The following is a 27,663-nucleotide window of genomic DNA, read 5'->3' on the forward strand; positions in this document are numbered from 1 at the left end:
GGTCTGGGAGGATCCCGCGTGCTGCGGAGCGGCTGGGCCCGTGGGCCATGGCGGCTGGGCCTGCGCGTCCAGAGCCTGTGCTCCGCAACAGGAGAGGCCACAGCAGTGAGAGGCCCGTGTACCACAAAAAAAAAAAAAAAAAAAAGAACTAGAAAGAAATACTCCAGGTGTAAAGCATGGATTATAAATCAATAAATCTATTGTTTATATAAAAGAACCTGGAATCGGCCTGTATCCATCCATGGGAGACTGAGTTATGACCTTGGGAGAGTATGAAGGAGACTTAGATTTGAGGGGGTGACTGGAGGGGGAGTTGCTCTTATCTGATCTGTTCCAATTGTTGAAAATAAGGAGAATACAACGGTGGAATGAAAACAACTGAAAATAGGTTCATCAATGAAACACCGTACAGCTGAAATGTGGCATTCAGGTATTGAATTGCACAAAACCTCATTTAACTTAAAAAGGGAGCGTTCTGCAACACGGATGAACCTTGGGGGCATTATGCCGAGTGAAATAAGACAGACACAAAAGGACAAATACTGTACGAATCTGTTTCTATGAGGTCAGATTTACAGACAGAAAGTAGAACGGGGGTTCCCAGGAGCTGGGGGAGGGGGATGGGAGTCAGTGTTTCATGGGGACAGAGTTGCAGTTTGCGCAGATGAAAAGTTCTGGAGATGCATGGTGGGGATGGTTGCACAACAATGTGAATGTAATCAATGCCATTGAACTGGACACATAAAAATGCTTAAAATGGTAAATATTATATGTATTTTTACAGAAGTTTAAAAAATGAATAACAATTTAATAAAAATACTCTCATCGCTTTTTTTAAAAAAGGGGCAGGGTTCCTGGCCTGGGGAGTTGGAAGAATGAGGGTGTGGGGTAGGGGAGGGTGGAAGGGAAAGAGCTGTGGGGGGAGAGGAAGAGAGGGGGCAGGGCTCTGGGCACAGAGTGACCTGGGGCTACAGACAGGAGGGTGGTGGTCACTCACCGAGGGGCTTCCCTGTGTGGATGTCAATGACGAACCCGGGAACCTGGTTTCCACACAGGATCTGGTAATCCACTGGGCAAAGGAGAATGGGGAAGGCAGGGCGCTGGGGCTGCAGCCTCCCTGGGAGGACACCTCCTCCTCCTCTGATCAGCTTGTCCATCCCTGTAGCCCAGTGCTCACCTGGCCTCTGACAACTAGTCCCTCTCCCTCCCTCCACTCTGACCGGCACTGGGAGGGTTACGGGTGCCATTCGCCTGTGTGGTGTCATCTTCTAACACATAGACATGACCTCCCTCATCTCTTCCCTGCATGAGTGCCACCAGCTACACCCCACTGTCCTCACTATAAAATGCAGACTCTTCAGTCTGGACCTCAAGAACCTTCACTCTCAGCCCCACCTTTCCTCCAACAGCATCTCCTGCCCTCCTGTTATATGATTGCATTCCATGTCTGGATGTGTCCTGCTCTGTCATACTACCAGAACTTTGCATATGCTGTTCCCTTTGCTGTTCCCTAGCATAGTCCACTTCAACCTTGAGGACTCTGGGCAGCCCACCACTCTGGCCCTGGACAGCTGATGATGCCATCCTTTGGCTCTTCCAGGGCAATTCACTCTCTGACTGTATCCCACTGCTGACACCAAGATGCTGCTTGCCCGACCTAGATTCCCAGCTGGGTGGGTGTCCCTGGACCCACCTGATAGACATGGGCAGGCATTTGGGCAGTGCCACCTTTCCCCAGGTCCCTGCCCTGCTCCTCACTCGCTCTTCTGCCTGTATCATGATGAGAACAGACCAATCTCAGTGGCCCCTATGCCTAGTGTGGACTTCTGTCTCATCATATTCAACCTGCACCTCAGATTCAGGTGCATAAGATTCAGGTAGGTACCTAACTCCCAGCACATAATTTGTGAGTGACATTTGATCTGTCTTGACAATCTCATGACCAGACTTGGCTGTCTGCAGTTTCCTCCCAGAATGCACAGCTTGGGTCTACCTTATTCTTATTTCCTAGAACCCAGAACAGGGCCCGGCACTCAGAGACAGCCAGTAATGACCCCTTCTCATACCACTACACTGGGTTGAACAATGACCCTCCACCCCCAAAGTTCATGTCCACCCAGACCCTCTGAATGTGACCTTTTTGGGAAATAGGGTCTTTGCAGATACAATCAAGTGAAAGTCATCCTGGATCAGAGGAGCCCTAATGCAATGATTGGTGTCCTTATAAGAAATGAAGAGACATGTGGAGACACAGGAGAAGCCATATGAGTTGAAGGCAGAGATGGAGAAGATGCAGGTACAAGCCAAGCAACACCAAAGAATGCCTGGAACCACCAGAACCTGGACGAAGCAAGTAAGAATTCATCCCTAGATCCTCTGAAGGAAGCGTGACCCTGCCCACACCTTGATTTATGACGTCCAGCCTCCAAGACTGTGAGAAAATACGTTTCTGGTGTTCTTTTTTTTTTCTTAAGCCACCAAGTTTGTGGTGTTTGTTGCCACAACCCTAGGAAACTAATTGTCTTAGTTCAGGCTGCTATAAGGAAATACCATGAACTGGATGGCTTCAATAACCAACGTTTACTTCTCACAGCGCTGCAGGCTGGGAAGTCCAAGATCAAGGCACCAGCAGATCTGGTGTCTGCTGAGAACTCTTCCTGTCTGTCTTCTTGCTGTGTCTTCACGTGGCAAAGAGAGAACGTTTCTTGCGTCTCTTCTTATACGGGCACTAATCGCATTTAGGGGCTCCATCCACATGACCTAATTAACTCCCAAAGGCTCCACCTCCAAATGCCATCACACTGGGGGTTAGGGCCCCAACATATGAATTTTGGGGGAACTCAAACATTCAGTCCATAGCACTAATAAACTTGTAACTCCCTAGTTATCCCCTCTGCTCACCGCTCCATTCCTGCAGCTCTTTCTGATGCCTGGGCTGGTTGCTAGATCATCCTAATAGGTCTCATCCCAACTGCCAAAAAGTTCTTCTGCTCAGTCCTTCTTTCAGGACTTTGCTCCTGCTGTTCCTTGCCTGGAATACCCTTCTTCATCCTGACGGACATTTCTGTAATCCTCCTCAGAGCTTCTGCAAGCTTGCTCCGCCCGCAGCTCATGGGGCCCTGGTGCCTCTAACCAGCTGTGCTTTTCTCTCTGGCCCTAGGCACTCACTCACTGACCCCCCCCCACCCCACCAAATAATTTGTGAGTGTTCAAGGTTCTTTAGCACAAGTGAAAGCCTCACTGATCCATCCTGAATTCCCCGAGTCTGTGAAATAGAAGGATGCCTTGCCCTCCTTAAAAGTATTGATTTTTCCATACGTTGACTGGGATGGAACTTCAACTCTTCAGCTCTCATCAGAACAACAGACTCATCTGGGAGTCCTAAGTGCGGTATGCCTCATTAAACACTGCATTAAAAAGGGCCAAGCTGGAATGAAGGCCAGGGAGGGGCACTTACGGCTGGCAGGAGTTGGGCAGGCCTCGCAGGGTCTATTCCAGGCCTGGCCAATGTTGTAAGAACAGCAGCACGTCTTCCGGGTCACGTTAAAGGTCAGCTCATTCCGACATGTACCGTTATAGTGCCGGAAGCAGACACTCTTCCTCATGTCTGCAGTTGGGTTGGGGTGAAGGATGCAGGCAAGAGACACCAGAGGAAGAGAGCCAGAGAGATAGGAATTCATTCATAAATCCATTTGGAAATTACTGGCTTGACTTCTCCCCAACACACATGAGGGTGCCCTTCACGTTTAGCCCTTCTCAGGCAGTGCACAACCTGGACAACCATACACGGCAGCCCTGGGTCCGAGCCCTGCAGCCTTGCTCACTGCTGCATACCAGCATCTCAAATACACTCACCCTCCCTCTCTCCTCCCACAAACATGCCTCTCCACACTCTTCCAAGGCTTGGAGACTCCCAGAAGCCCCTTCCACACCCGAGTGCTTTTCCCACAACGGCTGGGGTCCCCCATCATCACACTTCGTACCCATGCAGTTGTTGCCACCGTTGACTTGCAGGTATTCCGCTGGGCAGACACAAGTGTAGTTCCCCAGAGTGTTGTAGCAGGTACCAGGGCCACAGATGCCCGAGTGTGCAGAGCATTCATCGATGTCTGCAGGGGGAGGGAGGAATTGTCTGCATCCAGGAATTGTCTGGATAACTCCCCACCCCAGGTCTGCTAGAGCCACTTCACTATGCGGTTGAGTTTAGTTTCAAGATTAGGTTAAAATGCACAGACATCTTAGTGATGTGTAAAGACACGGCACAGTATTAGGTGGGGAAAAAAGTTTACTATGATCCCACTTCTAGTAAGAAAAAATATGATCTGAGCTCATTTAATGATATTATCACCAAGAGTGGGGCAATCATGTGCTTCCCGGTGTGATGCAATAGGAAGCAAGAACCCTATGAATAAAATATTCTTGAAAGAAAAAAGTTGATTCTCAATCTCATTGATCCCTTAGTCCAGAAGCAGCACACATTTTCTGTAAAGGGCTGGAAGTAAATTTTTTTTTCAGTTTTGTGAGCCAAACAATGGTCTCTGATGAGCTATTCACTTTGCCGTGGTAGTGTGAAGGCAGCCAGCCATAGACAATGGGTAAACAAACTAGCATGCTGTGCGCCAGTAAAACTTGATCTATGGCCACTGAAATGTGCATTTCATGTCATTTTCATGCGGCACAAAGTATTATTCTCCTTTTGATTTTTTCCAATAACCTAAAAATGTGAAAAGCATTCTTAGTGGGCTATACAAAAACAGGTGGTGGAGTATTAGCAAGCTAGGAGTGACATTTCCAAAAATGGCAGAATAGGGAATGTCAGAGCTTTATTCCTCCACAAAAACAGCTACTGAGCTGAGCAAAAACTGACAAAATGAACTTTTGAGGAACTCAGGAATCCCGTCAAAAACTTACAAAACCAGGGGATCTGATATATAAAATATCCTAGAGAACCCACAGAATGAAAACTATTAGAGCTAATAAATGAAGTGGGCACAACGCAGAATGCAAGATCAACACACTGACATAGAAATTTCAGTTGTATTTCTACAAACTACCAAAAAGCAACTGAAAAGGAAATTAAGAAAATAATTCCAATTATAATAGAATCCAAAAGATTAAATACTTAAGAATAAATTCAACCCAAGAGGTGAAAGACTGGTACACAGAAAACTATAAAACATTTCTGAAAAAAATTAGAGAAGAGCTAAATAAATGGAAAGACATCCTGTGTACATGGATGAAAAGACTCATTATTGTTAAAATCGCAATACTCCCTGAAGTGATCTATAGATTCAATGTAATTCCCATCAAAATCCTAGTGACTTCTCTTCTTTTGGCAGAAATGGAAAAGCTGATCCTAACGTTCATATGAAATTGTAAGGGACCCCAAACTGCCAAAACAATATTGAGAAAAGAAAATAAAGTTGGAGGAGTCACACTTTCCCATTTCAAAACCTACTTACAAAGCTATAGTAATCAAAACAGAGTGGTACTGGCATGAGGATAGAACTATAAATCAGTGGAATAGAATTTAGAGACCAGAAACAAACCAAGACATCTACAGTCAATTGATTTTCACCAAAGTGCAGAAAGAAAAGTCTCTTCAGCCAATGGTGCTGGGACAGTTAGATACCAACAGGCAAAAGAATGAAGTTGGATCCCTACCTCACACCATATACAAAAATTAACTCAAAATAGAAGACCTAAACATGAGAGCTAAAACCATAAAACTCTTGGAAGAAAACATAGGGGTAAATCGTAATGACCTTGTGTTTTGCAATGGATTCTTAGATATGACACCAAAAGCACAAACCACAAAAGGAAAAATAAAACAGATAAATTGGATTTCATCAGAATTTAAACCTGCTGTGCATCAGCAGACACTATTGAGAAAGTGAAAAGACAACTCACAGAACTGGAGAAACTCTTTGCAAATCACATATCCGATGGGAGTCTTATATCCAGTATATATAAAGAACTCTCACAACTCAACAACAGAAAGGGAAACAATCCAATTTTAAAATGGGCAAAAGACCGAAACAGACATTTCTCCAAAGGTACCCAACCTCATTAGTCATTAGGAAAATACAAATCAAAACCACAATGAGATACCATTTCACACCCACTAGGATAATATTTTACACAATGGAAAATAACAAGTGTTGACAATGATGTGGAGAAACTAGAACCCTCTTATGTTGCTGGTGAAAATGCAAAATGGTGCAGCTGCTGTGGAAAAGTTTGGCAGTTCCTCAAAAAGTCAAACATAGAATTACCATATGACTTAGTGATTCTCGGAGTTAGACAAAATGTTTGGCAAGGACTGGCTACAGAATTTGTCCAGGGCAAAGTATATGAAGAATTTCAAGATGGTGACAGCAGAGCATTAAACTAAGCGGGGGTGGGAGGGGTGGGGGAATGGCACCCTTTGGAGTACAGGGCCCTTGAGTCTGAAAGCTGGGAAATGCTGCAAGCCTGCAGCCCTCAAGGGCACAAACTGGCCCTGCGAGGCTCCACAGCCGAGGTTAACATTCAGGTTGAAGTCTCCCTGCCCTGTGACAGTCAAGAAATGCAACACAGGGCCACATCTGAGGACAGGACTTTTCCCTTTTTCCCTTGAGAGTCTACGGAATAGGGGAGGCAGGGAGGGATGAGATATTTTTCAAGCGTTTTGGGTTCTGACTCTGGTTTGACAGCTCCCACCTCCATGTAGAAAGGAAATTGGGCTTTCAATCTTAGATCTCTCCCTTCCTTCACCATTTCCTTGAGTTTCTAAAGAGTGCTGATCAGAGTGAAAGACCTACTGTCCTCGTGTGCTGATGTCAGTGTCTGGTTGCATGCAGGTGCTCGGTTAATATTGTTGAAAAGAAGAAAAAGAATGGATTGGTGGACAGATGGATGGATGAAGGAAGGAAGGAAGGAATTTCATATTTTGCATCAAAAGAGCTCAGACTCAAGGATAAGAATGGCTGGGCTCAAAGCCAGTTTCAATCACTTACTAGCTGGTACCTCTCAAGTGACTTAACCCCCTTGAGCCTTAGTTTCTGCATCTGAAAAATGGGGTCATAATAGGAACATCTTTCTCATGAGGCTGTTTTGGTGAATGAACGAATGACAAATGCAGATGCTCAGCACCCTGGTGACATGCAACCACAGACACCAGTTAACTGTTGATTGTTACTAAGACGCAGAAGAGGACAGTAAGGAGACAAGTGAAAAGGAAAGGTATGGCTGTCCCTTTGGTGTCTTTCCCTTCCCCCTCTTAGCTCTGGGCCTTGCTCAGCTTTTAATCAAAGGGAAGAAGGGCATGGTCACTGAGATAAAGCCTGGTCATTTCTGAGTGGGAAGGAGGCTGGAGGTCAGGCAATGGGGAGACGGGGAGGGGGCAGCGGAGCAGAGGGTAGATTGGGACATTCCGAGGAAACCTTCCCAACCCTTCTAACGGGCCCCAGGCAACAGAGCAGGTGAGAAGACTCCAAGGGGCATGTGAGGCCCCAGTACCTGAAAAGGAGGTGAGGCTGAGCAGGAAGGCAGGGAGGATGGGGTGGGTTCAAGCTCACCCTCACAGATGCGGGTGTCCTCATTGAGGTGGTAGCCAGGTGGACACTCGCACTGGAAGCTGCCGAAGGTGTTGACACAGTTGCCCCCCTGGCACAGCCCTGGCAGCTCCTGGCATTCGTCAATGTCTGTCAGGAAGTGAGGAAGCTGTGATTGGAAGGTAAATCCAAGCAGAGGACTTGGGGGACACCCATGCCTTGCCCTGGGCTCTCCAGGGTCCTGGAGAGTCAGTCCTGCTTCTTTAAGAATACTCAGGGACTTCCCTGGTGGTGCAGTGGTTAAGAACCCGCCTGCCAATGCAGGGTACATGGGTTCGATCCCTGGGCCGGGAAGATCCCACATGCCACGGAGCAACTAAGCCCGAGCACCACAACTACTGAGCCTGCGCTCTAGAGCACGCGAGCCACAACTACTGAAGCCCACGCGCTGCGAGCCCGTGCTCCACAAGAAGCCACCACAATGAGAAGCAAGCACACTGCAGTGAAGAGTAGCCCCCGCTCGCCGCAACTAGAGAAAGCCCACGTGCAGCAATGAAGACCCAACGCAGCCAAAAATAAATAATTAAAAAAAAAGAATACCCAAGAGCAGTTGGATATTTGGAGGCTGCACCCAGACTCTCCTGAGTCAATGTCACCCTGAATTCATCCTCTTTCCCTTCATTGGATAGAACATCCTTTCATCTATCCATCCATCACAAAGCTCCGCCTTGATGGAATTCTCCAATCTCATTACCCCCATGGATAGATGGATGGATGGATGGATGGATGGATGGATATGAGAGGATGGATGTGTGGATGGGTACATGGGTGGATATGAAAAGTGCTAGATGGGTGAATAAGCAAATGGGTCAATGGACGAAAAGATAAATGAGTAGATGGATGGGTGGGTGGGTGGGTGAGTAGATGTACGAACATACTTATATATATGGATGGATGGATGGATGAATGGATGGAAGGAAAGAAGGAAGGAAAAATGGATAAATAGGGAATGGATGTATGGGTGGGTAGAGGAGAGATGAATGGATCGATGGGTGGATGGGGGCTGGATAGAAGGATGAATCAATAAACCAACTGGTGGAAGAGGAGATGGCTGAGAGGATCTGCCCCCAACCCCAAAGCGGCCCAACTCTGTTCCTCGCTGAGGGGGGAATGAGAGGAAGGTCAATCAGTGGATGGTCTACCAGGAACTCACCTTCCAGAATGACGGTGATGGGATTGGGCCGGAAGCCCTCACCCCCCGGGCACAGGGTTCTGTACTCAGCTGCAAGGGAAAGAGGTGCTTGTGAGGGGCTGTGGGATGGGGCATTTGGGCAAAGCTCAGGGGAAGCAGGGGAGAGGAGGTCCCCTAGAAAGGGCTCAAGAGTGGGCCTTACATCCCTTTAGCACAGAAATTACATCCCTTACCTCCTCAGCCTCTTGGGACCAAAAGACATTGAGCCAATCCTGGGGGATCCTGTGTGTGTGTGTGTGTGTGTGTGTGTGTGTGTGTGTGTGTGTGTGTGTGTGTGTGTGTGTGTGTGTGTGTAAACATGTGCTCACAATTCAACATGTGAGCAGATGGATCTTGTGGTAGTAGCTCAGGGTAGGTAGGGATTCTTTGTGATCCACAACCAGACCCTAGTGTGACCACAAGTTTCCCCCATGAAAGGAAGACCCTGATGTACACACACACACACCTGAATAGGTGGACAGCTGCCTCCCTACTTGACACCTGACGACTTTGCAAATGCTCTTCCCACTGCACCCCACACGCTTTCCCCTACTCTGCTTGGAAAACTCCTACTCACCCTTCAAAACCTCATTCAAGTCCCTATGTTGGGAAGGCTTCCCTTACCCACTTCCTCTCCATGGCTTCCTCCTGACCCATCACTATGCCTCAAACAGACCCTTAGGATAGTTCCACTCCCAACAGTCCAGGGACTGTTGGTTTACGGGTAAGGGGCAGTGTACAGCAGTTGCGGTCCATCCTTCTCTAGGTCCCCACCCCTACAACAGGACACAGAGGAATGCTCAATGTTTGTTGATTGACTGAGTGAGCAAGTGAATATAAACACACAAAGAATTTGCAGGAAGAGATGGCAGAAGGAGACTTTGGGGAGAGACCTAGATGATGAACTGCTGAGAATATGCTGTGTGACCCAGGGCGAGCCCTTCTCCCTCTCTCGTTCCCAGTGTCCCTCCCTTAGCAGAGATGACCCACTAAGCCCTGCGGGAGCCTGGACCAGGGCTAGGTCTCTGCCTTCCCCCACCCCCACTCCCCCAGGGACTCACTGGTATTGGCCAGCGGGCACAGCTCACAGGGGTTGCCCCAGGCCCGTCCCAGGGAGCAACAGCAGGATGCTCGGGTGACGCCAACCCCGATCTCCACACTGCAGGAAATGCCACCGTCCCCTCGGTCCTGTGTGTCCAGGAAGCAGTTCCCGACCCGGGTGTCTTAAGAGGCAGAAAGGGATGGTTAGCAAGTGGTGGGGGAGAAATGGTGTGTGTGTGTGTGTGTGTGTGTGTTTGCACTTCTGTGTACGTGTAACTGTGTGTTACTCTATGTGTGTCTGTGTGTGCATGGGTGCCTCTGTGTGTGACTGTGGAACTGTGTGCATGCATATTTCTGTGTGCATGTGTGACTCTATGCATGTGTCTGTCCGTCTGTCTAGAGCAGAAGGCTGTATCTCAACAGACGATCGGGATGATCACTCTGGCCAAGGGCCTGTGTGTCAGGAGCAGATGGATCTGGGTGACCCAGGCTATGGCCCCATCCAGCCCACTGACCCCAAAACCCCACCCGGAGTGGAGTGCGTGCTCACCCACGCAGCCCACCCCGCTGGGGTTCAGCTCGAAATCCTGGGGGCAGTTGCAGAGGTAGCTGCCGGGGGTGTTGACACACAGGCCGTTGATGCAGTTCACGGGGTCTGCACACTCATTCACATCTGTGGGGTGGGGGCACCGTCAGCAGGGAGCCCTCCCTTGACCCACTTCCCTCCTGCCTTCTTCCCAGGGAGTCGAGCCCTGGCTGTTGGGGGCCAGGCTTAGGGGCCAGGTCACATCCTCCCCCGGGAAGAAAGCCTGATGGGACAGCAGCCTCTGGGGTCTGCCCTGTCCCAGGCGACCCCACGCCCTCCCCTGCTCTGTTCTACTTGGCCTGGAGGTTTGCCCTTGACAGCTCTCCCTGCCCCAGATTCCACGAGCTAACCTACAAAAAGCAACATTCAGGACATGTTTTGAGCCAGGGGCTGGCAGACTACAACCTGTGGGCCAAATCCGGCCCCCTGTTTGTGTGAATAAAGTTTTATTGGCACACAGGCACGCTCATTCATTCACTTATCGCCTGTGTCTGTTTCCGAGCAACAGGGCAGAGACTGTATGGCCGAAACCTGAAAATATTTACTGCTGAACCCTGTTTGGGACACATGAGCTGCACGCCCCCTCCCCAGCCCCATGGACCCCACACCTGTGCAGTTGCCGCCTCCGCGGTCCAGCTCGTAGCCCTCATCGCAGACGCAGCGGAACATGCCTGGCAGGTTCTCACAGCTCCCGAACACACACAGGTTCCCGAGAACACACTCGTCCACATCTGGGGGGGGGGGACCCCAGCTCAGCGCAGCCCAGCCCACCTGGCATCCTGCTCCTGTCACCCCCAGTGCCAGCGGCTCCAGGGACCCGCCCACACCCCAGCAGCCCCAGACCTCACCCTGGCAGGCGTGCTGGTCCTCTGTGGGGTTGAAGCCCATCTCGCATTCACAGCGGTACCCCCCGGGGGCATTGAGACACTGACCATTCTCGCAAAGGTCCACATTCTCCGCACACTCGTCCCTGTCTAAGGGGACCCAGAGACAGCGGGCTGGGGGTCAGCTGGCCAGGACCCACTCAGGGTGGGCAGGTGGCCCCTGTCATTCAAATCCTTCAGTCACCCAGGGTTCCAGGGAGCTGGCAAGTAGCCCGGGGAACTTGGAGGGCAGGTGACCAAGTCAGGGCCAGGGAGCAGATAGGGGACCTGGTCACTCAGGATCTGGGGTGGAGGGCCACCAGGAAGTAAGCAAGTTCTCCTGTTCCCCACATCCATAAGGCTCCATGCATTCTGAGTCCAGGGGAGAAGACTGCCTCCAGGGACTCAGGCTCTGGCCTGTGGCCCCAAATGCTGAAGGCATGTCCTCTCCGGCACCCACGGGGTGGGTGGGTGGATCAGTGCAAGTCGGGAAGCCAACTGACCACTGTGGCCACCTTGGAATCCAGCCCCCATGGCTGTGCCTCTCGGGCCCCTCCAGCCCTCCCATCCTAACCCCTGACCTCACCTTCGCAGACGTAGCCGTCCCCAGCAAAGCCCGGGGGGCAGGCACAGCGGTAGGAGCCGGGGGTGTTGAGGCAGTCAGCTCTCGGGCTGCACCCATGCTCCTGGAAGGCGCATTCATCCAGGTCTGCAGGAGATGGGACCCGGAGTCCCCTGGGTGTGTGCACTGAGGGAGGCAGACCCTCCAACCCCAGCCCTGACCGGCCCCCCTGGACATGCCTGAGCCCAGCCACCCCTCCCTGCCACCTGCCTCCCCCTGCACCGCCCCACCTACCTCTACAGCTCTTGCCCGGACCTCCTGCCCTCAGGCACTCACCGTGGCATTCGAAGCCATCCCCCACCCAGCCTGGCTGGCACCTGCAGCTGAAACTCCCAGGGACGTTGAGGCAGGAGGCGTGACCATCACAGCTGTGTCCCCCAAGCTCACATTCGTCCACATCTGAGAGGAGAGGGACCCAGGCATAGGAGGGGCAGGACCAGGAGAGGGGGTGGAGGATGCAACACCCCCGGGAAACCTGGGCCCAGTAGAAATAGGGCTTCAGGTACAGAGTGGCAAGACTCAGTGCAGGAGCAAGGGAGAGAGCAAGGATCTTCCCTAGGGCAGGGCTGGCCCAGACATGTCCCCACACCACTGCGGGAGCTTCCCCCTTCACCCAGAGCCCAAGAGGAAAACCCCCAAACCCAACAGGGCATGACTCCCAGAAGCGCCCAGAAATGGTCTGAAATGGCAGCATGAGAGACTTAGGGCAGACGCTAAGAGGAACTGTCCTAATGCACACACTCCCTCTCTAAAGCAGGATTTCCTTCTAAAGCAGTGTGTCTAATCCTCAACCAATTTTGCATCACACTTATCTCGGCCATGTTCATACACCGCCTAAATGAACTGCTGTTCGCTGAAAGTTTCTTTACGCTGCCTCCCATTTTTACTCACGTGAACATATTTTAAAAGAAAAATAACAACGATCTCTAAGAAATCACGGGTTTGATACTGTTTTCCAAGGTTTCTTTCCAGTATGCATTAAAATAACTATGTAATTATGGCAGGTAGAATTATGTTCTCCCAAAAAAATGTGTTCCAATCCTAACTCCCAGAACCTCTGAATGTGGCCTTTTTTGGAAATAGGGTCTTTGTAGGTGTAACCAAAATCAGATGAGGTCATCCTGGATTACAGTGGGTTCAAAACCAATGACTGGCGTCCTCATAAGAAGAGGGAAATTTGGACACAGAGAGGAGAACACCCTGTGATGATGGACGTGGAGATTGGAATGGTGTGTTCAAGGACGCCAAGGACCAATGGCCACCACCAGAAGTGAGGAGAGAGGGATGGGAGAGATTCTCCCTCTGGGGCCCCAAGAAGGAACCAACCCTGCCGACACTATGATTTCAGACTCTGGCCTCCAGAGCTGTTAATTCTAGAGAGAGTAGATTTCTGTGGTTCTGAGGCACCAGGTTTGTGGTCAGGGGGTTCAGCAATCCTGGGAGGCTGAAACAAGAACTACGGAAGTGTTTAAATGTTCATCCCTGTACCACTTAAGAGCATCAGGCTAGCATGCTCTGGGAACTGGTGTGGATACAAAGGGACCCAGAGCTCCCCCCGGCAGAGCTGCTAAGGGAGCCCCAGGGGCACGTGATCGGATCCTAAGCTTTGCTTTAACGTGAGGCCCCACCAGTGGAAATGTGTAAGAATGAGGTCTGGCTGTACTCTGCTCCAAGGGATGGGGCAGACCCCATGAACCCTAAGTTGGCCCCTCGGGGGCCCCCTCGCCTGCTCCACTGACCACCAGCTCACCGGAGCAGCCCGTGGCCCCCTTTCTGACGACGTAACCCAGCTGGCAGTGGCAGACAAAGGAACCCCTTGTGTTCTCGCAGACCCCATGGAGGCAGATGTAGGGGTTCAGGTCACACTCGTCCACGTCTGTGAGATGACAAGAGAGGAAGCAGGTGAGGGTGGGGATGCAGCAGCATTGCTAAGTGCCCTGCCACATGGGTCCCCTGCATCGGGGTTCTCTTTGCCCATCTTCAGGGGTGGGGAACTCCCCCAATTCCACCGCTGGGCAGCCGCGAATGTTCAGTCAACAGTCTACAGCACATATTCCGTGGAACACACCGGACATGCATTCCCAAAAGGATTTTATACCAATACATTTAGACAACGCTGAGTTAAACAAAGCTAACTGGATTTTTTTCTCCTGCAGGCCTTTTCAGAGCCTTTATGCCAACGTGGATCTGCAAGAAGGGATGGAGGAAGCAGCATTTCCTATTTAACTTGGTCCGAAGTCCCCTTTTCTTCAGTGTTTCCTAAGACACCTGTGATCGGGAATGCTTTAAGCTGCCCTGGGCTGGACACATCTCCCTGGGAGGGTTATGTTTTTTACTTCCTGGTACTTCCTCACACTGGCCCCAGCTCTGCCCTGATGGGGCACCCAGTAGACATCTGCTCCCTGGGCCCCGTGATGACCTGCAGCCAGGACAGGACGGTGATCACGGCCCAAACAGCTTGGATCCCCAAGCAGGGCTCAGAGAATACAGTGTCTTTCCATCTAGCTCACCTTCCTCTGCAGAAAACCCCTTGGTCTGCAGTGATCCTATACATTGCTTTCAGAACAGGGCACACGCCTCTGCATGCACTGGGTACACGGTAAGTGTTCAATAACTGTTCATAAAATAACAAGGTTCAAGGGCCTCTGCTGCTGTGAATGAGATCCCATGGGTCTTGGTGCAGGGGCTCTAGGCACAGGTGGCCAGGAGCAGACTGCCAAGTGCAAAGCCTCATCTCCCCTGCCCGCGTGTGACGGGGATGGGACTGTCGTCTGTCTTGCCCACGTGGCCTCCTTGTGTGGAAGGCCTGGTGGGTGAATTGTGAAGCTGCCTCCTCCACCTGTATGTAGTCCCAGCTCCTCACCTACACACGTCCTCATGTCCAGCGTGGCCACAAAGCCGTCGTAGCAGAGGCAGCGGTGACCCCCCGGCACGTTGATGCACTGGCCCCCGTCACAGATGTCCGGGTTCTCCTCACACTCGTCCACGTCTGGGGGAGCAGGGTGGGGGCTGGGCTGCAGGCAGGCAGGGGTGGAGGGGGAGTCCCAGGGACCCTGCTGCAGGGTCAGCGGCCTGTCCCGGGTCTGGCCGGCTGCGTCTGGGTCAGGAAAGGTGTGTTCCCCATCCCACGCGGAGGGAGGAGGCCGCGCCCACCCACCTGCACACGCCCTCCCATCAGGCATCAGCGAGTAGCCGTGTCCGCAGCCACACCGGTAGCTGCCCTCGGTGTTAATGCAGTGCACGTGGCACCCACCGTTCCCAGAGCGGCATTCGTCCACGTCTGCGGGAGGCAGGGCGAGGTAGAGGTCGTGGCGGGAGTGAGGTGGGGGTCGTGGCGGGGTGGGAGGCAGGGCGAGGTGGGGTGTGGTGGGAGCGAGGTGGGTTGGCGTGGCAGGGCGAGAGGCAGGGCGAGGTAGGCGCATGGCGGGAGCGAGGTGGGGGCGTGGCGGGGCGGGAGGCAGGGCGAGGTGGGGGCGTGGCGGGAGTGAGGTGGGTGGGCGTGGCAGGGCGGGAGGCAGGGCGAGGCGGGGCATGGCGGGAGCGAGGTAGGGGCGTGGTGGGACGGGAGGCAGGGGGAGGTGGGAGCGAGGTGGGGGCGTGGCGGGGGCGGGTCAAGCAGGGGTCTGACTAGGGGGCGGGGCCAGCAGAGGCAGGGACTTGGAGAGACTGCTGTGGTAGTGGGGGCCTCGGCTGGGGCTGGGGGCGGGCGCGGTCTCACCCACGCAGCCTTGGCGGTCAGGTGTGCTCTGGAAGCCGGCGTGGCAGGAGCACTGGAAGGCACCGATGACGTTGACGCACTGGCCGTGGGGACACAGGCCGTCACTCAGGGAGCATTCATCAACGTCTGCAGGGGGAGCACATGGCTGGTGGGGACAGCAGGTAGGGGAGGGGCCCCAGGGAAGGCCCGGCCTGTGTTCAGCCGCCATCTGCAGGACCCCGAGGCACTGGGACACGTGTGCACTCCGCTACATTCATGCTCCTGGCATCCACACGCCACCACAGGTGTGAGTCCACACCTCACCCTTGTACAAACACGCACCCACACCCAGATCCACGTGCCCACACACGTGCACACCCACAAGACCACGTGCACACCCACAAGACTCACCCAAAACACACCCTTGAATACACACACCCTCAGCAGATAACACCCACACTCTGATCCATGCACCTACGTGCACACAGCTCACACACACACCCTCACACCCACTCACATGCAAACACAATCACCCTCAGTAGACACACCTTCACAGCCACATGCACACTCATAAGACTCACAAATACACCTCATACCCACTCATATGCAAACACACTCACCCTCGACACACACCCACACCCACATGCACACAGCCCCATTCACAAACACACCCACCCGTGTGCAAACACACATCCACACCTAGACACACATTCTCTCACAAGCTCATTAGATGCACAAACACCACATCCCCTCACATAAGAACACGCATCCTTGTGTAGACACACGCTCACAGACTCACATATAAACACCCATGCACACACTCACTCTTGTACACATTCCCAGATACACACCTGCATGCTCACACAGACACACAAATACACACTTCCTCCGCCTCACGTCATATCACACGGACACACAATGACCTGCACCCATGCTACCTCATGCATGCGACCGCTCACATGCATAGAGACTGACACACGTGTGCACACATATACATAAGTATGTACTGAGGGAGATGCACAAACACACACTCCCATCATCTCCCTCATGCAGCCCACACTCACCCTCACAAGCAGTGCCCCTGGCCACCAGCGCATGTCCAGCAGGGCACTGGCACTCATAACTCCCATCTGTGTTGGTACAGGTGCCTCCCCGGCACAGCAGTGGGTCCCGGGCACACTCATCCACGTCTGGGCGTGTGGAGAGAGAGAGAGGAGGTGTGAGGACGCTGACCTGGCAGGGTGTGATGTGGCTTGTGGAAGCTTCTCCCTGTGCCCCTCTCCCCCAACCCTGTCACCCTGGCTGAAGCCGAAAGGGCCTGGAGTTTTGGGACTTGGGTGACCCATGGGAGTCAGACTGGGAGGGAAGCTGGAATTCTCAGAATTATCAGGGACACAGGCTGACACTCCTGGAGCTGAAGGAGGCCCTGAGAAGCGCCCCCTGGAAGACACAGAGGGAAGGCAAGGCCCAGCCCCTCCAGGCATCAGCACAGGGAGTGGGGGACCTCACCACCCACCCCCACTCTCCTCCCACTCCAGCCTCACGGGCCTCCTTCCACCCCTCAGGTGCTGTTCCCCCTCCCACCCGGCCCTCCACACAGCAGCTCCTTCTATCCTTCACGTCCACCCCAGGGCCTTTGCATGCACTGTTCTTTCTTCAAGCCGCTCTTCAGCCCCTCTTCAGCCCAATCACTCCCACTCTCTCAGCCCCACAGAATGGGATACATCCTAGGGGGCTACGCTCCCACTGCACCATATGGCCCTTTCAAGTGCTTATGACAGTGGCTATTTATTTTTCATTTGTCTGGAGATTTATTTTATTAAATATCTATCTCCCCATTAGGTCACGAGCTCAGAGAAAATGGCCCTCTGCTGCCGAGCTCTCTGTGGTTCCCCTGAGTAGATGCACATGAAATGTTCACTGAATGAAAAAGTGAAGGAAAGGGGAAAAGGCTCCTCTGTGCCGGGCCCCCTCCTCTTCTCATGCTACAAGCCCCCCGGGAGGCCTGCCCGAATCTTGGTTCCCAGGCTTCTCATCTGAATGCCACACCCAATGTCCAGCAGCCTACAGGGATGACGCCCACACTCGCTGTGCCCCAGCTGGATCATGGCTTCTCCCCACTCCGGCCCCCTCCACCTACATCCATCACAGCAATGTCACCCCCATCCTTTGGCTCGGCCCCGAGACCCCCGAGCATCACCCTGCCCGGTGTGGCTGCCTACCCATGCAGTTCTTCATCATCATGAAGCCACTCTCGTAGCCGTGGAAACACTCACACTCGAAGCTGCCTGGAGTGTTGACGCAGGTGCCCTGGCCGCAGAGGTCAGGGGAGATGCGGCACTCGTCAATGTCTGTGGAGAGAGTGGGCACGGGCCGGGCCTCCACATCTGCAAACACCCAGGGGTGCATAGGAGCCCCAAGCTGCTGAACCCAGGTTAACAGAGGTGCCGTGACTGCACCCCAGACGAGGGTAGGGAATTTCTTTCCAGCCTGGAGGCCCCTGGAGGCCACCTCTGCCAGCCCCTCCTTTTATAGCTGGAATCCTGAAGGCCCAGAGAGGGTGTTGAGCTGTCCTCGGTCACAGAGCAGGCAGGTAGACAGGCAGGAAAAGGCCAGTTCTTGTCTTTCAGGTGCCTCTGGTTCACGGCCCCCATCCCTGTAGGCGCCCCCCAACCGCCCAGGAGGCAGACGCGGGCACGTACCTGTGCAGTTCCTTTCCTGGGCGTCCAGGGCAAAGCCCCCAGCACAAGAGCAACGAAAGCTGCCCACGGTGTTGCGGCAGGTGCCGTGTGCACACAGCCCGGGGAAGGCTTTGCACTCGTTCACATCTGCAGCATGGGAGCACAAAATGTCACGCCGCCCCGATGTCTCTGGGTCCCCACCTCCTGAGCGTTCACCCCTCTGGCCACAGATGTTTGCTCTCTCCCAAACACACGTCCCATCTCCAGGCCTCTACCCACGCTGTGCCCTCTCCCCATCCACCAGGTTCCCTGAGCCCAAACACACCTTTATAGAAGGGCTGGCCTGAGAGGAAGTCCCGGCTGGCAAAGCCCAGCCCCCGGGGACACAGGCTGGCAAACGCTGGGGACTCAGGCTCAGGGCACGCCTCGCACGCGGCCCCCCACGCGGCTCCCAAGGAGCAGCAGCAGACGTCCATCCGGTACTTGCCGGGCAGGGCGGCCCCACATTCATCCTCATCCCAATGCAAGAAGCAAAGCTCCAGGCGCACATCTGCAAGGAGGGGCAGTCACCAGTCCTGCCCCTGCTACGCTGTGCCTGCCAGGACAGGCATTAGAGCCTCCTTCAGCAGCTTCTTCTGAAACTTCCTCCCCAATGGGAAGAGTGACTTCCTTATGCTGAGATTCGATATCATCCAATACTTTTTTTTTTTTTTGGCAGTGCTGCGTGGCTGACCAGGAATCGAACCTGGGGCCCCCAGCAGTGAGAGCACCGAGTCCTAACCACTGGACCACCAGGGAATTCCCAACAGTTACATTTTAAAAATGATATCATCCAACAGTTACATTTGAATAATGGTATCATCCAAAACTTACACTATAATAACTTGCACTGCTGGGTGCTTGCTACGTGATGGGCACTGTTCTAAGCTCATCAATCCATTGAATCCTCAAAATAACACCAAGAGGAAAATATTATCATCATGCCCATTTTACAGGCAAGAAAACTGAGGCAGAGAAGGGTTAGGTAGCTGACCTGAGGCCAGTTAGTAAGAGGTAGAGCGGGGTTCAAACCAGACCATCTGGCTCCAGAGTGTGTGTGTTTAACCTGTAAAACTCCCTTAGAATAATCTGAGAGTGGATAAGCCTTCCTCAGCAGCAGACATGAGGGTCTAAGAATGGGGCTGGTTAACTACGGCCTGGGGTGCCAGCCTCCTGTTTTTGTAAATAAAGTTTTATTGACACACAGCCACATCCATTTGTTTCTGTACTGTCTGTGGGTGTTCTTACACTACACGGCAGAGCTGAGTAGCTGCAACAGACTGTGAGGCCCCCAAAGCTGAAAACATTTGCAGAAACAGCTGGCTGATCCCTGGTCTAAGACAACTTCTCACTCTTTACAAAAGGAACATACGTTTAAGGGGGTCCATTTGAGGACAAGACCCTGTTACGGAATCTTTAGGAAAAGATAAAGATAAGCAGAAGCGCCGTGACACACAGGGATCTGTCTTAAGTTCCCGTGTACCCGGTGGCTTGGTCCAGGGCTGACCAGACTGAGCCATTTCACCTGGCCGTGAATTCAGCAACGGCTTTTTTCTCTTTACTCAGTTACTTTCTTTCCTTGCTCACCTTTTGGAATCAGCAAGAAGACCCGCTGCACACCTGAAGCTCAGTTTAGAAGGAAATCGAAGTTGAGAAGGGTCATCAGGGCCCATCTGCCTGATGTTGGCCAGGCTCCAAGGTGACCCCGAGGAGGCTACCAATGGATTGATGGGACTACAGGAGGAAAAGCTGATAGAACTCGGAGCACTACCTGCTGGCCGGCACATGCTTCTGGCCAAGAAATGTCCTGTTCAAGATGTTGATAGGGACAAAGCAAGAAGCCCTCATCAAGGGGGAAAGTATCTCAGAGCCTCTGAGACTGAGGGTAAGCCATTCAGGGTGAGGGTTTGAGCCCTGGACGCTGAGGAAGGTTCACCAGCATCACTTAGCACTCATGCTAGAGGTACCTCCTGCTCAAATCCCCCCATGTAAACCTTACTCGCTAACAAGAAAGAATAAACGAAGGTTGCAAGTATTATTCCACGAGATTTTGCCATCTGCAATGAGCTTCCTTAGAAGGGCAGTTGAGAAGATGCATCCCCCAAAACAAATGTCTTTGGAGACACGTGGGCAGGAGGTGGGCAGTGAGCAGAGGGTCCTGAAAGAACCCCGAGATCCCACTTGTCCCTAGGAGGGGTCTCCAGCCGCCGGGAGTGGAGGAAATGAAGGGCAGGGGGCCCTGCATGGGGACCCAGCCCGCACTCACCCACGCACAGCCGGCCCGTGGCATCCAGCGTCAGGCCCTCAAGACACTCGCAGTGGAAGGAGCCAGCGGTGTTGAGGCAGCGCCCATTGGGACAGACCCCCGGGAAGACCTCACACTCGTTCACATCTGGGCAGCAGCAGACAAGGAGGAGAGGCAAGGGCTGGAGGCTCCCAGGAGCTGTTCCCCTGGGGCCTCAGGACACCACGTGGTCCTTGGGTAGGGGGAAGGGGCAGTGCCAGCCTCGGGCTGGCAGATCGCGGGGAAGACCCAGGTACCAAAGAGGGAGAATGTCTCGATCTCAAATGACTTCAGGGAGGGGCCCCAGGCAGCCCCCATGACACTCGCCCACGTGTGGCTTGGAGGGCGAACCAAAGAGGGTGGGGATGGGGGTTACCTTCGCAGCTGAGCCCCTTCACGCGGGCGAAGCCACGGGCACAGGCGGGGTCTGTGGTTGGGGAGAGGAGTCACTCTCTCCACTCAAACACAGGGGATCTGTCCCCCCCCAGTTGTCCCAATGGCGTGGGAGCCCCCGGAGCCCCCCCTCAGGGCATTACCCATGTCACAGCGTTCGCAGGGGCTCCCCCAGGCAGCCCCGAGCGTGGCGCAGCACTCGGACCGCAGGGTGGCTCCGTGCAGGTTCGCCTCGCAGCGGCCATCCTGGACCTTTAGCCAGCAGGTGCCTTTGGTGCTGTCTGCGGGGAGGCGCTTGCTGTCTCACCTGGCGGGCCCACACCTGCACGCCGACCCGCATAGACCCAGCCTACTCCGGGGCGTCGGGGTCCCCGCTGCTCCGTGGGGCCTCTCACCTAAGCACACGGTGCCGGAGGGTCCCAGGCGGCTGCCGGGGGCGCACTCGCAGGCGTAGGAGCCGGCCAGGTTGCGGCACACGCCGTTCACACACGGATCGGACAGGCACTCGTCGATGTCTGAAGGGACAGCCCCCCAGCCGCCCCACCCCACATTGAGTCCTGAGCTGCAGGAGGGGGAGCCCCACCTGACCAGGGGCCCCTCCTCCCCACGGCTGCCAAAGTCCAGAGGCGGGGGCGCAAGCGGTCAGAATACAAGGAACGGACTGCGCAGGCTCAGACGCACGTGAGTTTGCACTGAATCGTCTTGTGCACCTGCACAAGCACGCTGACGTGCAGGGTCCTGGGAGCGCACACAGGTAAAAGTGCAGAGGGATAGGCACGGTGGGGAATTGTGGCCCTCAAAGGGTCGGTCATGGCACAAGACAGGTGAGAAGCAGGAGGAAAACCCAGAGGGGATGGAGGCCTGGGTGTGGCCAGGGTGGAGGAGGGGTGTCAGCTGGAAAGAAGACAAAGGACCAGGGGAGGGGTGGGGCCAGACGAAAAGCTTGTGCGTGACTGTGTGCGTGTGCGCGCGCGCAGGCATCTGTGAGTGCCAAGGGATCTATGCGATGGGCAAGGTCATCACAACAACGTGTGTGTGGGCAATGGCGAGCATGCACACTTGAACATGTGTATGTGTCAGTGACTGCACGCGTGGGAGAGGGAGGATGGGCACGTATTCTTGTGTATAAGCGTGAGTGTGTATGAGCATGTGAGTGCACAACTGTGCAGGTATGTGAGGGTGTGTGTGACTGCACACGTAAGTGTGTGTGGCTGTGAGCCTAAGTGTGTGAAAGGGTGAGTGAAAGAACGTGGGCACACACATATCTTTGAGAGTGTGCACGTGAGGGTGTGTGGCTGTGGGAATGTCTGTGAGTGTGAATATGGGTATGTGAGTGTGTTTTGTGTGAGTACCGGTGTGTGTGACTGAGTGATCATATGCACACATGTGTGAATGTCAGAGGGTCTGAGTGTCTGCATAAGGGTGTGCCTTTGAGGGTGTAACTGTGGCTGTGGGCATGCGTGTAAAGTGTGAGAATAAGTGTGTGAATGTGGGTATTGTGTGTGTACCTATGAGTGTGTGTAACCGTGAGACTGAGTGTGAATACATGTATGCCTTTGAGCGTGTCTGTGTGCGTGAATGCAGGTATACATGCGTCTTTGAGCATGTGTGTACCCAGAGCACGCAGCGTGCATAAGTATCTGCGTGTACGTGTGCGTGGCTGTGTGCCCCGCGGCCCTGTACCTTCGCAGGTCTCCGTGTCTTGCCAGAAGCTGAAGCCCTGGGGGCAGGAGCAGCTGTAGCTGCCAGGGCTGTTCCGGCACCGCCCGTTGTCACACAGGAGGCTGTTGAGTGCACACTCATCCACATCTGCAGGGTGAGGGGGGGAGAGCGGGGTGAGGGGTGTGCAGTGGGGGCGGCCCACCCACCTGCCCGTCCACTTGCCGGGCACGCTCACCCATGCACTCCTTGCCGGCTGCGGCTGCCTCGTAGCCCAGGTTGCAGATGCAGCGGTAGCTGCCCCGCAGGTTCTCACACATACCGTTGGCACAGACATCAGGATCGAGGGCACACTCGTTGATGTCTGCACCAGGAGGGGGGCGTCAGCAGCTGCCCTGGCTCCCTGGAGGCTCCAGAAGCCATGTCCCCCGGGGCCAGAGCTCCAGCCTAGACCCTGCCTCCTTACCCTTGAAACCAGGGTTTCTCAGCACTGTGGATATTTGGGGCCAGATCATCCTTTGCTGTGACGGGGGGCGTCCTGTGCATTGTAGGATGTTGAGCAGTATTCCCAGCCTTACCCAGGAGGTGCCAGTAGCACCCTCCCCAATATCTGTCCAGACATTGCCAAATGGCCCCTCGGGAGGGGGAACAAAACTGTCCCCAGTTTGGAACTCATGGAACAGATGTTTATACGGCAGCGACATAATTTTGAAAAAAAAAGTGCAATCATAATCACTACCATTATAGGATGTTTACTATTTTGTGCCAAGCGTATTAGCTCATTTGATCCTCACAACATCCCTGAAATGGGTCTTACCGTTATCTCCACTGTACAGACAAGGAGGCACAGAGACGCTAGGTAACTTGCCTGAGGTTATTCAATCAATAAATAGTAGGGCCAGGATTCGAACCCACGCATCTGGCTCCAGAATCTGTCCCTTTAACTGACAGGGGGGTGGGGGAGGGGTGGACATCTGTCCTGCCCTGATGGCCTAGCAGTGGATGGGAAATCTTTATTTCTTGCTCAGGCAGAAAGGCTGTTTCAGGAAGGGATGGTGTCACAGGTTGGAGTCCTAACCCCCAGGATCTCAGCATGTGACTTTATTTGGAGACAAGGACTTTACAGAGGTGATCCAGTTAAAACGAGTTCATTAGGGTGGACCCGCAATCCATTCCAATATGACTGTATCCTTATAAAAGGGGGAAATTTGGGCACAGACACACAGGAGAACCCCATGTCAAGAGGAAGGCAGAGGGGTAATTCCCTGGTGGTCTAGTGGTTAGGACTCTGCATTTTCACTGCCGAGGGCACGGGTTCCATCCCTGCTCGGGGAACTAAGATCCCGCAAGCTGCACGGCGTGAAAAAAAAAAGATGAAGACAGAGGGCGTAAGGATGAATTAGGAGTTTGGGAATAGCATACTCAATACTATATATAAAACAGATAACCAACAAGGACTACGGTATAGCACAGGGAACTCAATATTTTTAATAACCTATAAGGGAAAAGAATCCGAAAAAGAAGAGATATGTATGTATAACTGAATCACTCTGCTGTACACCTGAAACTAACACAACACTGTAAACTTAAAAAAAAAAAAAAAAAGATGAAGACAGAGGGCGTAGGGATGAATTAGGAGTTTGGGAAGAGCATACACAATACTATATATAAAATAGATAACCAACAAGGACTATGGTATAGCACAGGGAACTCAATATTTTTAATAACCTATAAGGGAAAAGAATCCGAAAAAGAATAGATATGTATGTATCTATGTATGTATCTACTAGATATGTATGTATCACTTTGCTGTACACCTGAAACTAACGCAACATTGTAAACTTAAAAAAAAAAAGATGAACGCAGAGATCGGGGTGATGTTTCTGCCAGCTGAGGATTTAAGAGTGAAGTGCTAGAAGCTGTGGGAGAGGCACGGGACAGACTCTCCCTCACAGCCCCGGAAAGAGCCATCCCTGCTCACACCTTGATCTCGGACTTTTAGCCTCTCCAGAGCCGTGGGAGAATAAACGTCTGTTGTTGAAGCCTCCCAGCCTGTGGTACTTTGTTACGGCAGCCCCAGCGACATGACAGTGCCCAACCACGACCCCACCCCTCTGTCCCAGCACTGCCCCGCTCACCTCTGCCATCCGTGGTGATGCCAAGACCGCTGCTGCACAGGGCCTGGAACTCGGCTGCAGTGGCGGAAGCAGAGCGAGAGGGGTCAGTGGCCATTGCCGAACCCAAACCACGCCCAAGACGTGGCCCCTTGGAGATGAGCGAGGGTCTGGGACTAAGATGCCCCCCCCCACAATGGGAAGAGCAACTTCCATGTCTTCTTGGGGAGAGAAATCCCCACCCCCCCACCCCATAGGAGCCAAGCCCCCCCCCCCACTGTCCCCTCCTGCCCCCTGGGTGATCAACCAGAAGCAAGAACTAAAGGAAAGCAGGTGGACGTGGGGCAGCCGACCCTCACCAGAGTTCTTGGCAGGACACAGCTGGCAGGGCTCCCCAAACCCGTGGTCGGGGCTCGCACAGCAGCACTCGGATTTGGTGACGGCACCGGGGAAGGGGCGGGCACAAGAGCCCTTGTTGAGGGTCCCGTAGCACGTGCTACGCACGTGGGTGTCCACGCACACGCGGCCATCAGCGCCCACCGCGAGGCCCCCCAAGCAGTGGCAGCGGAAGGAGCCCTCGGTGTTGGTACAGTGGCCGTTCATACAGATGCCCGGTGTCTGGCATTCGTCGATGTCTGCGGGGGGCCGTGGGCGACTGCGACAGGTCCCAGTCCCCCGCCACCCGCCCTTGCCGCCTCCCCTCACCTCTTCCTCCCCAATCCCCGTCACTCCCCTGTGGTCCAGCCTCCAGCCTCACCCACGCAGTGGCGGCCACCGGGCGCCAGCAGGAAGCCGGGTTTGCAGAGGCACGAGAAGCTGCCGTCCTCGTTCAGGCACACTCCGTTGGCACACATGGTGGTGGTGGCACACTCGTTGTGGTCTGGGGACACCGGGAGAGGCTGGTTCCCAGCAGGGTCCCAGCAGTCACCCCTCTTTGGGCCAGCCCTGCCTGGTAGACCAGTCCCGCCCCCTCACTTTTCCAGGGACCCTTCCCAGGGCAGTTCGAGCCTGACAGGACAAAATGTGACTGTCAGGGACTATGTCGGCTTGGATATAGTGAACTGCTGGAGTGTGAACTCCCCTGGGGCAAGACTGGGGCCACTAGCTCGAGTCTGCATCTTCCATCCTGGCACACCGTAGCTGCTCCACAAATAGTTGCTCAAAGTCGAATACGTGAGGTGTGGTGGTGACACAACATTGCACTAAATACCACCAACTGTTCCTTTAAAAATGGTTAAAATGGTAGCTATGTTATGTATATTTCACCACAATAAGAAACGCGGAAAAAATGAGGTACTGTTTGCATGACTTTATGAATGTAGTAAATGCCACCAAACTGTTCCTTTAAAAAGGGTAGGGGGCTTCCCTGGTGGCGCAGTGGTTAAGAATCTGCCTGCCAATGCAGGGGACATGGGTTCAAGCCCTGGTCCGGGAAGATCCGACATTGGAGCAACTAAGCCTGTGCACCACAACTACGGAGCCTGTGCTCTAAAGCTCGCGAGCCACAACTACTGAGCCCGCATGCCACAACTACTGGAGCCTGCGCGCCTACAGCCCGTGCTCCGCAACAAGAGAAGCCACCGCAATGAGAAGCCTGCACACGGCAGCGAAGAGTAGCCCCTGCTCACCGCAAGTAGAGAAAGCCTGCTCACAGCAACGAAGACCCAACACAGCCAAAAATAAATAAAATTAAAAAAAAAAAGGGTAGGAATGGAGCTGATACACACTACTGTACATAAAATAGATAAACAACAAGGTCCTACTGTATAGCCCAGGGAACTATATATTCAATATCTTGTAATAAACTATAATGGAAAAGAAAAAAAAAGGGTTAAATGGTAAATGGTACACTATGTATATTGTGCCACGATTTTTAAAAATGCAAAAAAGAATTGCATACATGAGATGGTTGTTGCACGACCTTGGAAATATCCTAAGTGCCACCAAACTGTTCACTTAAAAATGCTACGTTCACTTTCCTGCAGAAAAAAATTGAATAAATGTGGGTGCACAACATTGGGAACTACTAAATAAACGCCACTGAATTTTTCACTTTTAAATGGTTAAATTTATCTTGCGTGAATCTCACTTGAATTTAAAAAGAAAAGGGCAAAAACCGTCAGCTGAGAAGAAAAGTCTAATTTAAAGGAAGGCGGTGGGTGCAGAAATGATGTGTTTACCAAAGTATCAGTTTTGAACAATAAAGGACTGTACCAAAAGGAAGGAAGGAAAGAAGGGAGGGAGGGAGGGAAGGAAAGGAACGAATAAATGAAGAAAAGGTCCACACCCAAACTTGTACATGAACATTCATAGCAGCTTTATCCACAACAGCAAAGAGTGGAAACAACCCGAATAGCCATTAACTGATGACGTATAAACAAAATGTGGTCTACTCGTATAATGGAATGTCATCTGACAATAAGAAGGAATGACGTTCTGACACCTGCTACAACACGGGTGGACCCTGAAAACATGATGCTCAGTGGAAGAAGCCGGTCACAAAAGGCCACGGAGTACGTGATTCCATTTATACCAAACGCCCCGAACAGGCAAATCCATGGAGACGGAAAGTCGATTAGCCTAGTGCCGAGGGCTGGGGGGGAAGAGAGAGGATTCTGGAATGACGGCTAATGGAGAGGAGGTGATAAAGAGGTTCTAAACTTAGATTGTGATGATGCTTGTACTAAAAGCCATTGAAGTGGACACTTTAAATGGCCACTCGTATGGTATGGAATGATATATCAATAAAGATGCTAAGAAGGTTTTTTAAAAAATGAAAGAGGGCTTCCCTTGGGGGCGCAGTGGTTGAGAATCTGCCTGCCAATGCAGGGGACACGGGTTCGAACCCTGGTCTGGGAAGATCCCACATGCTGCGGAGCAACTTGATCCGTGAGCCACAACTACTGAGCCTGTGCGTC

At 53.0% G+C, this 27,663-nt stretch overlaps 1 protein-coding gene across 1 annotated transcript in view; it reads right to left on the bottom strand.

Annotated features, from left to right (window-relative positions):
* The window catches only part of FBN3 (fibrillin 3), a 60,952-nt gene that overhangs the window by 23,577 nt on the left and 9,712 nt on the right, over nt 1-27,663 (bottom strand). Inside the window, exons 13-40 of the mRNA XM_004277668.3 lie at nt 25,503-25,625; nt 25,105-25,380; nt 24,770-24,823; nt 22,870-22,995; nt 22,656-22,781; nt 21,368-21,487; nt 21,116-21,253; nt 20,956-21,006; nt 20,562-20,687; nt 18,582-18,806; nt 18,278-18,403; nt 17,798-17,926; nt 16,640-16,765; nt 15,597-15,722; nt 15,036-15,158; nt 14,742-14,867; nt 13,629-13,754; nt 12,155-12,277; nt 11,843-11,965; nt 11,242-11,367; nt 11,002-11,124; nt 10,358-10,480; nt 9,828-9,989; nt 8,749-8,817; nt 7,560-7,685; nt 3,984-4,109; nt 3,458-3,607; nt 998-1,069 (exon numbers count right to left, since the gene is read on the bottom strand). Of these exons, the coding sequence (XP_004277716.3) occupies nt 998-1,069; nt 3,458-3,607; nt 3,984-4,109; nt 7,560-7,685; nt 8,749-8,817; nt 9,828-9,989; nt 10,358-10,480; nt 11,002-11,124; nt 11,242-11,367; nt 11,843-11,965; nt 12,155-12,277; nt 13,629-13,754; nt 14,742-14,867; nt 15,036-15,158; nt 15,597-15,722; nt 16,640-16,765; nt 17,798-17,926; nt 18,278-18,403; nt 18,582-18,806; nt 20,562-20,687; nt 20,956-21,006; nt 21,116-21,253; nt 21,368-21,487; nt 22,656-22,781; nt 22,870-22,995; nt 24,770-24,823; nt 25,105-25,380; nt 25,503-25,625 (3,570 nt within the window). The remainder of the gene's footprint in view (nt 1-997; nt 1,070-3,457; nt 3,608-3,983; nt 4,110-7,559; nt 7,686-8,748; nt 8,818-9,827; nt 9,990-10,357; nt 10,481-11,001; nt 11,125-11,241; nt 11,368-11,842; nt 11,966-12,154; nt 12,278-13,628; nt 13,755-14,741; nt 14,868-15,035; nt 15,159-15,596; nt 15,723-16,639; nt 16,766-17,797; nt 17,927-18,277; nt 18,404-18,581; nt 18,807-20,561; nt 20,688-20,955; nt 21,007-21,115; nt 21,254-21,367; nt 21,488-22,655; nt 22,782-22,869; nt 22,996-24,769; nt 24,824-25,104; nt 25,381-25,502; nt 25,626-27,663) is intronic.

The sequence above is a fragment of the Orcinus orca genome, chromosome 3, assembly GCF_937001465.1.
Source record: "Orcinus orca chromosome 3, mOrcOrc1.1, whole genome shotgun sequence".
Taxonomy (NCBI): Eukaryota; Metazoa; Chordata; class Mammalia; order Artiodactyla; family Delphinidae; genus Orcinus; species Orcinus orca.